At 41.3% G+C, this 17,050-nt stretch overlaps 1 protein-coding gene across 2 annotated transcripts in view; it reads left to right on the top strand.

The window, feature by feature from the left end:
- The window catches only part of asah2 (N-acylsphingosine amidohydrolase 2), a 92,987-nt gene that overhangs the window by 49,356 nt on the left and 26,581 nt on the right, over positions 1-17,050 (top strand). For both annotated transcript variants that reach the window (XM_087999054.1, XM_043712370.2), the window contains 9 exons: positions 277-397; positions 2,715-2,840; positions 3,628-3,714; positions 4,926-5,030; positions 8,027-8,108; positions 8,254-8,369; positions 9,621-9,715; positions 11,663-11,702; positions 16,754-16,852. In XM_087999054.1, the coding sequence (XP_087855180.1) occupies positions 277-397; positions 2,715-2,840; positions 3,628-3,714; positions 4,926-5,030; positions 8,027-8,108; positions 8,254-8,369; positions 9,621-9,715; positions 11,663-11,702; positions 16,754-16,852 (871 nt within the window). The remainder of the gene's footprint in view (positions 1-276; positions 398-2,714; positions 2,841-3,627; positions 3,715-4,925; positions 5,031-8,026; positions 8,109-8,253; positions 8,370-9,620; positions 9,716-11,662; positions 11,703-16,753; positions 16,853-17,050) is intronic.

Consider the following 17,050-nt stretch of genomic DNA (forward strand, 5'->3'; position numbering starts at 1 on the left):
AAAATTGTCAACAAAAGATATTGTCTTAATTCTCTTTAAAGCTTTAAGCATTTAAATTCCCCAATTTAATTTGATACTTTCTTAAAGTATGTTCATTTTATATACCACTTTGTGGGTAAGGGGTATTGTACCTACTCTCCAAATATCTATGTATTGGAAGGGACCAGAGGCACAACAATATATTTTTACCTGCAGATGCTGTCAATCATTTCCTTAGGGTGACGTATTAGCCATTTTTAACAATCACTTGTTTTGCTCCTTTCTGCTTTGTTGTAGCTGGTTTGCTGTCCATCCTGTCAGCATGAACAATACCAATCACCTGGTTAGCAGTGACAACATGGGATATGCATCTTACCTGTTTGAACAGGAGAAGAACACAGGCTCTTTGACTGGGGAGGTGAATAACACATAAATGTATCAATGTTGTGTGGAGATCTATATGTTGAGAGCACTATAATGGCTTTAATATGACAGCTGTCGGCACGGTCAGCAGTATCAGCGCAACTGTGTAAGCTAGGAGGTTGTGAGTTCTCAATCCTGTTCCAGAAACATGAGTCCAGAAATCTAGACTGCCATTTAAGTCTGCATGTCAGAGATGCCATCTTTCAGATGAGATGTTGGATGGATCGAGAAGATCCCATAGTACTGTTTAATAAAGAGCAGGAAGAAGGCTGTCTAGTATTCCTCAATCAACAGCACGATAAACAAATGTCATTATCACCTTGCACTTCCTGCGACTTGGCTGGGCCCAAATTGGCTGCTGTGTTTGTAATGATTTGGCATATATTCCTGACCAGACTGGAAGTGTACCCGTGACATTCCAATATGAAAGTACTCACCTTGGTCTCTCAGGCTCTCAGTGCATTATAGAGTCATTCAGCATGGAAACAGACCTTTCAGTCCAACTAGCTGACCATGTTCCAGAACTAAAGTAGTCCCACCTACCTGTGTTTGGCCCATATCCCTCCAAACCATTCCTATCTGTGTACTTATCCAAATGTCTTTTAAATGGACCTGCATTCACTATTTCCTCTGGCAATTCATCCCAAATGCAAACTGTTTGAAAAATTGCCCCTCATTTCCTTTTCAAATCTTTCTCCTCTTAGCTCAAAATATGCCCTCTAAGTTTTGAAGTCTGCTGACTCAGGGAAAAGACCCTTGCTACTCACCTTATCTGTGCCCTTCATGATATTATGTGTGTTCAGTCAGACAGTCAGTTATGTGTCTGCAATGTACGGTAACACCAGAAACATTGAAACAAAACCATGTGCATGTTTTCCATTTTGTTGAAATATAAATAGTTAGTATTGTTAATAAACTTCAAGAAGTCTGTATTTGTCTTCCATATTGCATCAATTAACACACAGGACAGCACTCAGCCAAAATATAACAGTCAATGTTTATTTAATTTATTACACATTTTGAGTAATCTCAACCGATAATTAAGGTAAGGGGAAATGTTAAAAGGAGATGTGAGGGGCAGGTTTTTCACACAGAGACTGGTAGGTGCCTGGAATGCACTGCCAGGGGTAATGGTGGAGGCAGATACAATAGTGTTTAAGGTGTGTTTAGATAGCACATGAATATGCAGGCAATAGAGGAGTATGGACCAAAGGCAGTCAGAAGGGATTACTTTAATTTATTGAGTGGTCAAGCTATTAATAAATGTACACTATATTGTCCCTTAACCTGCATCATATTTGCCTGTTCACACTCATTAATGCACCAACAAAGTTCTGATAATTACTATTCCACTAATATTAAAATTCCATTAATTTGAACTCTTCCCAAAATCTGAAGATAACTGTTAGCTCTTGCAAACCACCATCCTATGCTATTTACCCATGATAAGTTGACATAGCTCAAAGATACTGCTAATTCCATTTAATAATCTGTAACTCAATGAGATCAGTGTTGCACCATGACCCAGAAATATTCCAATATTTTACTGTTCACTGTTAACTTGTTAAATAACCTTTCTAAAAATAGTTTACCTGAAGTTATGTGACCTACCTCCAAACCATTTAAGAAATTATGTTGCTGTGGTCAGGAAGATTAAAGGCTGATGCCTTCTTTCAGGTTGTGATTTCATGGAGGATTGAGGATTCTTTATCATTAAGAATTTGAACTATTAGTTAGCTTTTTTTTTAAATGTACCAATGCAAAAGGTTACTGCAGATAGATTATAATTGCGATATGGCAGAAGTTCATTTCTCAGTAATGGAAAATTGCAGATGAATGCCCTTTACACTTTGGAAATGCTTAACTAGAATAGCCAATTACAAGCAAACATGAATGCAATCTGCAAGGAAGGTGACCAATATGCTCAAAGCCCCACTTCAGGCTTAAGTGGAACTGTGGGGAAATGCAATTTACAGTTTGAGTTTATTGAGCCTTTGAAACCTCCCTGATTAGACTGTAACGGAGGCTTCAGCAATCTCTAAGTTAATTCTGCTTCTGTGATCTTCAACTTTAATATGATTTGCAAATTTAATTACTCCTTCCTATAAACTATAAATTATTAATAAACATAATATAAATTATGTACATGGTATTAATATACGTTTCTGAATAATTCAGCTGTTTAAATGTCAGCTACGTCTACTGTTGTTCACCGTTCCCACCTCCCGCCATTCTAGCCTGCTTGCAGGACATCATAAAGCAACGTGCTGAATGGTTATGTTGATATTTTGCCTTGATTTTTGCACTTACAGGGACCATTTGTGGCAGCATTTGCTTCCTCCAATTTGGGAGATGTCTCTTCGAACACAATGGGTCCTCACTGTGTGAACACAGGGGAAACATGCAACAATCCTGAGAGCACCTGCCCTATTGGAGGAGTAAGTCCAGTGTTTGATATTTCTGAATGCTTTTAACGGCTGATCGATGGCAGCATCAATCTCACTTTGTGGCCCTTAAACCACACTGCTGCCAAGAAAGCCTACCTAATGCCTCAAGCTCTCAGTTACGTCAGCAATTGTCCTTTAACCTGAACAACTTAATACAATATTATCTCCTCTTTACTCTAGCCAACCAAATAAAAATAATCAAATTTCCACCCGTTTAAAACAGAAATGAGGTCATTGCTATTCTCACTGCTGTTTGACAATCTTCGGAACTCTCTTTCTGAAGTGTCTTTGAATATTTGTAACAGAAAGCTGTGTAGATGCTGGGTAAGCAAGGTTACTGTGGTAGGTATGAATGTGGGTTTGTGGTTACAGTTGGATTGACTATGTGATGGATTAGCCTCAAGGGCTGATGGCCTACTGCTGTGCCTTGTACATGAATAATATTATGTTTAAAAAGCAGGACTTATGTGTACATTTGGTATTCCCTTTAGTTTTCGTTGGAATTTACTAACATTTGGAAAATTTAACTGTTAAATATCATGCTTCTTAAAAAAAAAGATTTCTACCCCCATGCTAGAAATTGTTTCTCAGTTGTCCATGAGTTTAAATGCAACAACTAGTGGGTTCTGGTTGGCTCCAGTGAGCACACACTCTAAAGCTATGCACTGACTAGTTTAATAGGTCCATGATTCACGGTGATTTTCTGCATCTTTCTTCTTGCACCTCCACCCCCCGTCCCCAACCCCCGTCCCCAACCACCTTACCCTTAACTTTACAGCCATCGATGTGTATGTCTGCAGGTCCTGGGAAGGACATGTTTGAAAGCACTTCAATCATTGGACAGCACATCTACAATAAAGCAAAGGTGAGCGTAACCTGGTGAGATTATAATCCAGCAGCACAGATTGATCGGACATAAATACTAAAACATTGTTTGTTGAAGATAATTAGGTAGAAGAGCTGTCCTCTCATTAGTTTGGAGTAAGTGGCTAGTGAGATCGTTATGGTGCTAGCTTAATTTTCCAAAATTCCCTAAATTTGGGAAAGGTTCCTTCAAATTAGAAAATTGCACATGTAACTCCATTATCTAAAAAGGGTGGGAAATAGAATGCAAGAAAGCATAACCCATTGGCTTACCATCTGTCATAGGAAAGATGTTATGTGCTATTATTAAAGACATTATTACCATACACTTCAAAAGATTCAAGGTATTCAGGCGAGTCAACAAGGCTCTGTGAAAGGGAAATCATTTTGAAGCAATGAATTGAAGCTCTTTGAAGAAGCAGCATGTGCTGTGGATTTGGTGGATGTACTGTACTTAGATTTCCAAAAAGCATTTGATGAGGTGCCACATCAAAGACTATCGTGGAAAATACAAGCACATATTATAAGGGGTATCATATGGGATGGTAGATTGGCGAGCTCACTGGAAATAGTGTTTGCAAAAATGTAATCCTCTTGTTGGCACAACGTAACAAGTGAAGTGTCACAGGGATCAGTGCTGGGGTCTCAACATTTTATAACATTACGTATGACCCATATTATTAGCATCAATAGGATTCCTTTGGTTTAATTTAGTCCAGCTGATGCTTGAGCGTGTATTTTTCTAATGCTAAAAGGCAAGACTGAGGACCTTAAGCAATCTCACTGACTCCACAGTCAAGGAATCAAGTTGCTGCTCTACACTTCCTTTGTGCTAAGTCACTCCTCTCTGTCTAGCCATCTTCAATGGTCAATGACCCAACTGCTTGGAGGAGCCCTGCAATTGTGATTATGACAGCTCAAATAGAAATTCTCAGAATAAGTCGGCAACGAAGACAAGTTAAAGCTGACACATACAGCACTGCAGCCGTGGCAGAATTCCTGTATATTGTTGTGTATTCTCCACTGAGAGGGCGGGGTGATACATTCTTTGCCATAACAGTGATGTAAAGATTTCCTTGCATTGCTGAAAAATTATAAAAGAATTTAAAAAATACAAGTCACCCAAGGAGGTGGCAAACTTTGTGAATTAAAATGGAGAATTGCTGCTCACCTGTTTTACAATTTCTTATCTGATGTGAATTTTATTCCTAGGAATTGTCCAGAACAGCCAAGAGAGAAATAAAAGGTCCTGTCAGCTTTGCTCATCAGTGGGTCAACATGACTGATGTCACAGTTCAATTCAATTCAACACATTCAGTGAGTACCAGCCTTTGTTTTCTCTCTTTTGTAAGGCAACCTTTACTTGATTAGACTCATGGGCCACGTTTGTTGTCAGTAAGTTCAACAAAGCGCTACAACATAATCCTTAAGGAGCTCTGTCAGGGGAGGCTTTATGGGTAGCAGGGGGTTGAAAATCATTCTACCAAAAAAACACCTTACTCTTTTTTTGTTGAACTACAACATCACACCATCCACTCTAACCCTGAAAAATAACTTGGATACTCTCCTGGCCCAGTGATATTAGGTTGAAAACGAAGTTCAGAGGGTGGAATTAAAACGGCAGTCTGTCATGCATTGGGCGAAGCAAGAGGTAGATCATTTCTCAGCCCATTATCTGAAAGGTTTTCAGAAGAAAGAAGGTCAAAAGGAAAGAAAATAATTGCATGGGTTTGACCCATTGGTGAATCATCTTTGGTAGTGCAAAGGTTTCTACTTTTACCTGTGGCCCCACTGCCCAATATTCCAACCTAGTTTCCCGAGTCCATGTTATTTCACAACATGATTATGGCATTAGAGCTAGCTGTTTTTTTCCATACATTATATTGATTTTGTGAGTTCAGGATCACAGCCACCTAGTATAGGCAGCCCACCCTCAGTAAGGAATTTTCACATAGTTTGTTAATGTGCTAAGCAGCAACTTAGATGTGATCCATTGGTGAAATGGAACAAAAATATATATAAGCAATAATAGTCAAGGATGGTTCACCAATACGAGAGGATGAGTAGGTAAGTGTCACAGAGTGAGTCAATCTCATTAAAGTTGTGAAGGCCACATTCTGCTGCCTGACAGGACTGTTAAGGAAGTCTTCTGATCCATCTTCCATCCAAAGAAGACCATTGCCTGGTGAGCTCTGCCATCAGACGAGGGCATGGTGACCGTTGCTCTCTCTGATGCTGATCACTTGGTCATCTTTTTGGGATTAACAACCTATTGTGTCAATTGTTTGAATCCTTGTAACCAATGGCAACAAGATAACTACCAATGATATCAGAATGACCATTGGCCTACATTCATCATACAGTTAGTTTTCATGTTTCCTAAGAATATCCAATTCCGTTTCTCAGAAACAAGTTGGGACACAAGGTGTCAGTGGGCAGAGCCTTCCTAATCATTATCTTTAACTTGCCTTTAGTTGTTTATGAAAATGGATGTGTTCGACAACTGTTATAAACAGCCATTCCATGAGGTTTCATGCTGGATGGAAAATATGAGAAAAATTCAGTTTTATGATCTCCAATAACTAAGCTTTGCATTTTACATGTGGAGAGCTATGAAAGAGCAAAATCTGTACCATGCCATGCTGCTATGTGGTGCATTAGAGAGTACATAGCACAACATGCAGTCCACAACATAGAAGCTGAACATTCGGTTGAATAAGCGACTGTTCGTATTTCTACTCTGAACAAGTCTCCAACCCTCTCATTATCTCTTCCTACCATGTTCTCATATTTTCTTGAAAGATTGGAAGGTTTTATACTTCACTATTTTGCCGAAGAAAACTTAAATTTTATATACCTCCCTGGTGCTTCCAGTCCTCAGTGTTCTTGATAATCAGTGTTGTTTTGATGTAAATGACAGGGAATGAGACATATCTGTTATATCATGCCTGATGTCTCTGCCTGTGGAAAATATCTCCTTAAGTGGTTTTCAGTACTGTCGAGCCAACAGAGAACAGCTGTTTGCCAAGCCAAGTCTTGAGGTTTGGCCTCTCATTTCTTCAAATCTTTTGCTCTGCCAAAACAGAAAGGAAATGACAAGCTCCACTCCGAAGTCTAGCTCTTTTTCCAGTGTTTGCCCATTGTATTTCTCGTAATCATTCCAAAGATGACTTTTAGGTTTCTTGATAGGTTCATATCTAAATGATGCAGCCATTTTCTACTTATATGGCTAACTTGAAAAGGTGCTCAAGATTCATGACTCTGGGCCTCAAAAGAACTAGATCTTTCTCTGTCTATTTATAAAGATTTAACCAAAGGAGAAAACCCTAATATCATCACTAAAAGAGCTGGATTTAGGTTGGATATAGAAATGCATTAGTTTGCGGAGAAAGGGTAATTTTGGAAATGTCTGATGTAAAGACAAGTAACTTAGATCTCTTTCAGGTCAAATCATTGTGATTGTTAAATAATTTAGGAAATTTTGGATGGTCCACTTTCTTTGGAATCCTAGGTTGTAGGCCATCATAGCAGAGATGTATAGCATAGAAACAGACCCTTCGATCCAGCCCTTAATCCTAAATTAATCTAGTCCCATTTGCCAGCACTTGGCCCATATTCCTCTCAACACTTCCTATTGATATACCCATCCAGATGCTTTTTAAATGCTGTAATTGTGCCAGCCTCCAACATATCCTCTGGCAGCTCATTCCATACACGCGCCACCCTCTGCGTGAAAAAGTTGTCCCTTAGATCTCTTTTCTATCTTCCTCTCTTGCCTTAAACCTATGCCCTCTAGTTCTGGACTCCCCCATCCTGGGGAAAAGACCTTAGCTATTAAGGTGGGGGGATTTGTTTAGCTTTTCATACTATTAATTTCTCCAGTACTTTTCCTTATTGATATTAATTGCTTTTTAGGATTTTCACTCTCCTTTGACCTTTGGTTGTCCATTATTCCGGGCAAATATTTTGATGGAAATGTTAAAATCTCTGATGTAATGTCTAGCTCTTTCTGAAATTGACTATCTTCCTTTCCTAATGGGTAAATGACCTAAATATGGTGACACATAGTTTTAAGGAGCGCATAATCCAAATTGTAGTGTGTGACATGAAGGAAAACACCTCAGTGCTTTCTACAGTCGGGCTTTCTTTATAACATTTGGGCAGTAAATGTTGAGGTTGTGTGTGACAGCTGCATCAGTTTGTACAGCTACCCACGGACTCACCCTAAGTTGGAAGACAGTCATCCTTGTCTGTGAGGGACTGCCGATGATGATGATGGTGTAACCCATATTAATGGAGCTTTCCTCTTCCAGGGTCACACATGTAAACCTGCCCTTGGGTACAGCTTTGCTGCTGGCACAACTGATGGTGTTGGAGCCTTTAACTTTACACAGGGTAAGTCTGGAGCTTGCTGCTTAGAAAGAAACGTTCTCCCGGCAAAAGTAAAGAGAATGAAAATTAAGCTGCATCGCTCAGTATATGAGATGGCCCCACCACCATGAAGTAGGTTTTGATTTGTGTTGTGGTGATGTGTCCATAGGAACCATCGAAGGAGATCCATTTTGGGATGCAGTCCGTGACATGCTCCTGGGAAAACCGTCCAATGAGACGCAGGATTGCCATCATCCCAAACCAATCCTTTTCAGTACAGGAGAAGTGCGTTCATTCTTTACTTATTGAATATTACAAAATATCTCAAGATTCTCTGCTTCTGCTACGCTGTGAGATGTCGCACCATAAGTGTTTGTTTCACATTTTATAAATTTCTGTTGGACATGTGCGAGCTTGATTAACTGTTAACTGAACGGGTAATCCACGTTCACCCAGAGGGCTACCTTTGCCAAACAAAATGTGCTCCCACCTTCCAAAATAAAAAGTGAAAATATTAAAGAAAAGACTTTAAAAGGTCTAATTAATTTCACTTTCAATTAAGTAGTTCCTTTCAAGGTTCCACTATCTGCAGCTCTGTGCAAAGTCTCATTCGCACGAGTCCCTAAGAAGCAAAGTCAGACCTTGACAACCCAATCACGAGTGGCAGGAAAATGGTGGAGTGCATTTCCCAGCCCAAATTTATATTTCTGATCTTCACCCTGTTCCAGGTCCCAGCAGACCACATAGCCAGACCAATAACTAGGAGTAATCAGCAGGACTATCCACATTGATTCCCCTCTTTGTAGTGACATTCAGGAGTCTAGTTGTGGGGGAGCAAGAAGAAGAGGATCGGTGCCTGTGTGTTCAGGATCTCTGACGTGTCCTTCTCTCTTGGGAGTTTCCCTTACAAGATACAATGCTTCATCATAAACACTGGAAAGATCAATGTTGAACAGTCTGTACACAGATGGAATCGAGACTGCATCTTCATCATCCTGGCAGATTCCCGGCTCATGGTTGTTGCAGGGGTGAACTTTAATGGTTCCACATTGAATACAATAATTTACGCAAAAACAAAATCACATCATTTCTGATTTGAAGTCCATTGCCGTATGATTAAAAAGGGTGATTCTTAGAGCAAGTCCTTGCCTTGACCCTGAGAATTGATTTTCCACAAGACTGGGCTTGTTGAGAGAAATGGTTTGATTTGATGACCTTTTATGAAAGAGACAGAGTGCAAACATAAACCTTTCTACCACATTGAGCCCTCAGTAATCAGATCTCACTCCTGTAAGGTGCTGCTTTCTCTGGTCCCCTTCATACAAATCTTTAGAAAGTTCCTTCATCCTAACGAAGTGTGAATGCTTCTAGTACACAATTTACTCTTCAGTGATGAAGTAACCTTATCAGGTTATTTCTATTTGCTACAAACTCCTCTCCTTTCTCTATGATCTACATGACAACAACTTCCATTCAAATGCAAAATTTATCACAGCAGGGTCATATTTAACTGAGTGCTACATCCTTACCTTCCAGATGAATAAACCTCTACCTTGGCATCCGGAAATTGTGGATGTACAAATTCTTACCCTTGGGACGCTGGCGATCACAGCTGTTCCTGGAGAGTTCACGTGAGTCTCTGCTGAAGTTTTTTGGAGCCACATTATAAAGCAATGGTTTCAGTTCCCATCGGATTCCTTCCTGCAGTCACTGAGCAGTTAAATTCATTGTAAAACTTTATAGCTGCTGCATAATGGCAGATTGGGACAAGGATAGTCCATTTTGCCCCTCAAGCCTGATTTACCAGTCAGTGAGATTACAATCAAACTCCTAACTTCTGGTTGACAAAAATCAGTTAGTCTTGGTTTTAGAATGAACTAGCATTAGTTGCCACTTGCTAAGAGTGATCCAAACTTTCTGGCATATCTTGCAACTAAAACATTTCTTAATTTCATTCCTGAAAAGTCTGGCTCTAATGTTTAGACTCAGCTCCCTCAACCACCCCCCTCCCCCCTCCCCCCCAAATTACTTCATCTACCCCATCTGTTCCCCTGAATATGTAGAGATCCTTAAATGGCTGTTCATTGGTCATTTAAGTACCTTTGCTGCTGACAAGCTGAGAAAGGCCCACTAGACCTTCCTCACAAGACCTAATCACTGAGGTGGTGGCAAGGGGTGGGGTGGTTAGGGGGTTGTGGTGAATATCTCTCCAGTGCAATCTTACCCAGTTATTTCTCCTTTTTTCTACTTTCCTCATCTTGTGACCAAGCCCTGGTGATGTTTACAATTTAGTACAGTTCCACTGGGATACCCTAAATTGTTAAGCTCCACTGAGGATGAACTGAGCTGGCTCCCCTTCTTGAGTCACCGCCATATGGTTAATTTACAAAGGCTACATTCTTTTCATAGAATCATAGAATCCCTACAGTGTGGAAACAGGCTCTTTGGCCCAACAAGTCCACACTGACCCTCTGAACAGTATCCCACCCAATTCCCCTTTACTTGACATTTACCGCCTGTCTAATCTACACATCCCTGAACACCATGGGCAATGTAGCGTGGCCACTTCACCTGACCTGCATATCTTTGGATTGTGGGAGGAAACTGGAGCACCCGGATGAAACCCATGCAGACACTGGGAGAATGTGCAAACTTCAGGCAGATAGTTGCCTGAGGGTGAAATTGAACCTGGGTCACTGGCGCTGTGAGGCAGTAGTGCCAACCACTGAACCAACAAGCCACCCCAAGATGGAAAGCCTTTTTTCCATTTGCTTTTGACTACAGTTTTAATTGATTTCTGACTTGATTAAAGAGAGAGACATTCTTTTTTAAGCTGCAGCCTAAGGAAGACTTTGCATCTATGACCTTCACATCAGTCATTAGCACACATAGACCAGGTTTGAAAATAACTGTTAACTTTGTTCTGTTGTATTGTAGAAAGGAGAAGACTCAAACATGTTTCTTGACCAGACTGCGGCCTCTATGTTCATGTTTTGAGATATGTCACAGGAGATTGCAATCCAGTTTGCAGTGCACTTCCCCTTTTGAAGTTTTTCTCTTTAAAACTTTCTTGAGTCTTGTCAAATTTAACATACTAGGATCTTCCTCAATGCTAAGTATAATCCACAGAAATCTTCCGTGCAGTCAATGCAATACATTCCTATTCATTTGGCACTCTATTGTCTTTCAAAACTAAAACACAAGTTGCACTAAAAGTTCAGTATGTTCATTAATAATCTAGGATTATGACCTGTCATCAAGATAGTCACCACCTCCAGAGAAGGGAAAATTGCACCCCTATCATCTTTCTGGTTACTTTATAGAAGGGATAATCATTGGCCCAGTACGTTACACTGTGTTAGCCTGATGTACCTGTTACCAATGCTTGTTATCATGCTGTCCATTTTAATGACATGCAATATTACTTAACCACCAATTATTGATTTAAATACTTTCAGGTCATCCATTTGTCAAATGAAATAACTAGTTTGGATTGATGGATTGTTCACTGGTTAAGTATCATTGTACATAGAAGCTGTTAAAGTCTCCCAATTTCCTTTTTGATTTCCTTTCCTTAGCACTATGTCAGGAAGAAGACTGCGAGAAGCTGTGAAGCATGTAAGTTATTAATCAACGTCAAGTACCTTAGATGTATTCTAAGGTGGTTAAGCTGAGAAATATATCAAAAATATTTCAGCTGATTCCCCTGATGATCTGGTGGATAAAAGCACAATTGAATGCAGCATTACGGTTCACAGGTCGGAAAGTCCTGGTTATAATAATGCTCTGTGCTTTATCAACTGATCTCAGCCGGGGAACAGCTGAGGCATTTCATGTTCCTATTCCAGACTGGAGGTTAACCAAACAATTGATCTTTGTTTCTTCTTAATTAGAGATACTTGCCAGAAAATGTCCACTGTGAATGTGGAGTAGGAACTGGATTAGGCAGATTACTTGCAGTACCCTCTGGGGATGAATGGTTTACGGATTCTCGCCCTCTAGACTTAAAAAGGAAGGCATTTGGGACCAACTGAGGCCTGTACCACAACTAATGCAAAACAAGTGCTTTCATGATTATTTTGTACTTTTAATGAATTGCATCAAATCAAATTGAGGTTTCCATCAAATATTTGCAGATTGAACACTACTCTTACAGATAATCTCTGTTTCATTCATATTAACTATGTTCCCTCCCGTAACAAACTCTGTCTCTTGTCCTTGCTTACGATCAATAAGCAGATTAGATTAGAGTGGTGCTGGAAAAGCGCAGCAGGTCAGGCAGCATCCGAGGAGCAGGAAAATCGACGTTTTGGGCAAAAGCCCTTCATCAGGAATAGAGGCAGGGTGCCTGCAGAGTGGAGAGATAAATGAGGTGGGGGTGGAGAGAAAGTAGCAGAGAGTACAATAGGTGAATGGGGGTGGGGATGGAGGTGATAGGTCAGAGAGGAGGGTGGAGTGGATAGGTGGGAAGGGAGATGGGCAGGTCGTGAGGGCGCTGCTGAGCTGGAAGTTTGGAGCTGGGGTGAGGTGGGGGAAGGGGATATGAGGAAACTGGTGAAATCCACATTGATGCCCTGGGATTGAAGTGTTCCGAGGTGGAAGCTGAGGCGTTCTTCCTCCAGGCGTCAGGTGGTGAGGGAGCGACGGTGAAGGAGGCCCAGGACCTCCATGTCCTCAGCAGAGTGGGAGGGGGAGTTGAAATGTTGGGCCACAGGGCGGTGGGGCTGATTGGTGCGAGTGTCCCGGAGATGTTCCCTAAAGCGCTCTGCTAGGAGGCGTCCAGTCTCCCCAATGTAGAGGAGACCGCATCGGGAGCAACGAATACAATAAATGACATTGGTGGATGTGCAGGTAAAACTTTGGATGTGGATGGCTCCTTTAGGGCCTTGGATGGAGGTGAGGGAGGAGGTGTGGGTGCAGGTTTTACAGTTCCTGCGGTGGCAGGGGAAGGTGCCAGGATGGGAGGGTGGGTTGTAGTTGGGGGGGGGGGGGGAGAAGCGTGGACCTGACCAGGTAGTCACGGAGGGAATGGTCTTTGCAGAAGGCATAAAGGTGTGGGGAGGGAAATATATCCTTGGTGGTGGGATCTGTTTGGAGATGGCAGAAATGTCATTGGATGATGTGGTTTATGCGAAGGTAGGATGGAAGGTGAGCACTGGGGCGTTCTGTCCTTGTTACGGTTGGAGGGGTGGGGTCTGAGGGTGGAGGTGCGGGATGTGGGCGAGATGCGTTGGAGGGCATCTTTAACCACGTGGGAAGGGAAATTGCGGTCTCTAAAGAAGGAGGCCATCTGGTATGTTCTGTGGTGATACTGGTCCTCCTGGGAACAGATACGGCGGAGGCGGAAGAATTAGGAATATGGGATGGCATTTTTGCAGGAGGTAGGGTGGGAAGAGGGGTAATCCAGGTAGCTGTGGGAGTCGGTTGGTTTGTAAAAAAATGTCGGTGTCAAGTCGGTCGCCATTAATGGAAATGGAGAGGTCCAGGAAGGGGAGGGAGGTGTCAGAGGTGGTCCAGGTGGATTTAAGGTCAGGGTGGAATGTGTTGGTGAAGTTGATGAATTACTCAACCTCCTCGTGGGAGCACGAGGTGGCGCCAATGCAGTCATCAATGTAGCGGAGGAAGAGGTGGGGAGTGGTGCCGGTGTAACTATGGAAGATGGACTGTTCTACGTAGCCAACAAAGAGACAGGCATAGCTGGGGCCCATACGGGTTCCCATGGCTACCCCTTTGGTCTGGTGGAAGTGGGAGGATTCAAAGGAGAAATTGTTAAGGGTGAGGACCAGTTCGGCCAAACGAATGAGTGTGTCAGTGGAAGGGTACTGTTGCGGATGTCGGGAGAGGAAGAAACAGAGGGCTTGGAGGCCATGGTCGTGGCGGATGGAGGTGTAGAGGGATTGGATATCCATGGTGAATAAGCAGTCTGTCTGCTTTCCTGTTCATCCCTATTTACAGGAATGGCCCTGAGTGATTCCATCTTTCTGACCTTCCCACTTCATAACAGCCTCTGCACAATGCCTGAACCTGCTTTGTAACGTGAATATAAACTATAGAGCACAGCTCACTGCAACTCAAATATACTGTGTAGCAACCTCAGCCTCATTTCCTTGCTAACATTAATCGCCCCATTAAACTCTTAAGTGCTGAAATTACTATAAAACCTTTGAAATGTTAACTTGGTGCACTGTCAGTTGATAAGTAAAAGAAACATTTTGTTATTTCAAGAACCTGTCACAATTTCTGGAAGCCAAAAATCATTTTACTGCCTCTGAATTACTTAGAAAATGTAATCATTTTACATACAGCTAGCTTCCATCAGCTGTAAATACCGAATAGTTATATATTTCCAATAATGTTTGTTCAAAAAGTAAATCTTGGTCATGATACCTGGAAGATCCTCGCTGATACTCTTTGCAGTAGTGTCCATGAGAATTTTTATGTCTACTTGAGTAGGTAGACAGGCTCTGAGTTGATTTGAGTTTAACTCTCATAATGATAATGCCTTAGAGTGCTGAACTAGAGTGTCAGTGTAGCTTTTGTGCTCAGGGCACTGGAGACAGACTTGAACCCCCGACCTTTAGGCAAAGAACTGAAGGTCACAGCTAACCTCTGGAGTTAGCATCATTTGTGAAAATTTTTATTGTTTCTTTGGCATTAAAGGAACTGAGTTTAACTCTATATGTGTTCTGTACTCTGAGTATATGTACTCTGAGTTTAATACTATATGTGCATTATTGGTCTTGTTGTACTAGTGCAGAATTTGCTGAGGATTTGAAGAGAAGTAAGGAAGGGCACAATAACTTCATTAAGCAGCCCATTACTTGGCATGTTGCTGTAAGTGAGCAAGATCATGTGATGTTGCATTGCTTCATGTGATGTTGTAATCATGAGCACATTATGCAACTAGAATTAACCCCTTACACTTCACCTTCTCCAAGTCTCTGATTCTAATTTATTATTCCACATCGTCCCCTGCAGTCTATGATTCTAATTCATGGCACTATATTTCCTCTTCCCGTCTAAAATTCTAATCCATTATATTACACCTCCCCCTACAGTCTATCATTCTAATTACACCACTGTTTGGGGACATGTGTGAGGGGGACAGTTTGACCTTTGTCGGTACTAGTACATACGAGTGAGCAATTTCAGTTTGTTCTTTTCTAGTGCCTGGGTCCCCCAAGTTGTCATTGTAAAACTTAACTCACAGCTGCTAACCCCTCACATCCTGCCATTACTTCTTGTTTCAGTATTATTGCACCGTCAGCTTTTTAAAGCATGAACATTCATGTATTGCCTACTTTTAGTATTCTCGTGCCCCATTGCACTTTTGTCGAATTGTCTGTGAATATTTGAATTTAAACTTATAAATGGATGGCACGCTGGCTCAGTGGTTAGCACTGCTGCCTCACAGCACCAGGGTCCCAGGTTCGATTTCAGCCTCGGGCAACCGACTGTGTGGAGTTTGCACGTTCTCCTCGTGTCTGTGTGGGTTTCCTCCGGGTGCTCCGGTTTCCTCCCACAATCCAAAGATGCGCAGGTAAGGTGAATTGACCATATTAAATTGCCCATAGTGTTAAGTGCATTAGTCAGAGGGAAATGGGTCTGGAAGGGTTACTCTTCGGTGTGAAAGTGTGGACTGGTTGGGCCGAAGGGCCTGTTTCCATACTGTAGGGAATCGAATCGAATCGAATCTAAAATGATAAATGTAGGTAGTCTGCAACAAGTGGAAATAAATTCATAAGGCCATCTTAAAACATTGACTGCTAATCAAGAGCAAAATGCTATGAAACCTCTGGGACTTCCTGTGGTGTGAAATAAATGGAGTTTTTCCTTACTTCTCTTTAAATGCTGAGATTCTGTTCATGTCATTTATTTTGGGGGAAATGTTCTCTGGGTATGTTAAGTTTTTATATGCTAAGTGAGTAACTCAAAGTTGATCTGATTGTAGTGTATGCCTGTACTTTCAAGGAGATTCAAATCTGTCTCTAAATTTTTCAAAATCTCTGTTGCTTGTTGCTACATCCCTCACTTAGTGTCAAACATCGTCAATCATTAGCTCCCATCCCCCACACCTCAGTTAATAGCAAATCCTGAACTAACCATAAGGACATCAGAGCGTGCTCCAGTACTGAAAGAATTACTGTGTCCCTTAAAAGAAAATGGCCCCCTCCACACAGTCATGAGTGATCTTGGCCAGAGTGATAGCCATATTACAACAGTAGTATGAAACCAAGCTTACTAAATCAGAAAGCTTGACAAGAAACAAGCACATTCCTGACCAAAACCCTAACCCTCCGTTAATAAACTCCCTGACCAAAACCCTAACCCTCTGTTAATAAACTCCCTGACCAAAACCCTAACCCTCCGTTAATAAACTCCCTGACCAAAACCCTAACCCTCTGTTAATAAACTCCCCGACCAAAACCCTAACCCTCCGTTAATAAACTCCCTGACCAAAACCTCTCTGTCAATAAACTCCCTCAAACCTTAATGCCCAAGGCAATTATTATATATTGTCAGATGATACTTAATAATATTTAATATTAGAAATTGTCAAGCAGTTTTGAATGAAGGGAACTAACTATTAAGAAGGGCTAATAAATGCTCCTATTATCACCGATATTGTCGATGCAGTAATAATAGATGCCTAACTTCTTCCCTGGCAGGAGCTTGAATCCACTGGGTCATTGAAGGATGTTGATGTCGTTGTCTCAGGACTATGTAATGTTTATACACATTACATCACGACATATGAAGAATATCAGGTAATGAACCATATTTTCAGAGGGTACTTTAACAACAGGTTTTGTGTTGTGCAAACATAAATTAATAAAATTGCACCAGAATACTTGCTTGTTCTTTTTCCTTTTAAAATTATAACCATTCTTAATTAATTCAAGGGTAAACATTTGTTGGTTCCTGGCTTTGGTCTTCCAAATTATCTTCATCAGATAACCCATTCT

Source organism: Chiloscyllium plagiosum, unplaced genomic scaffold (genome assembly GCF_037043375.1).
Source record: "Chiloscyllium plagiosum isolate Xiang-an unplaced genomic scaffold, Cpla_swu_hap1 HiC_scaffold_22, whole genome shotgun sequence".
Taxonomy (NCBI): Eukaryota; Metazoa; Chordata; class Chondrichthyes; order Orectolobiformes; family Hemiscylliidae; genus Chiloscyllium; species Chiloscyllium plagiosum.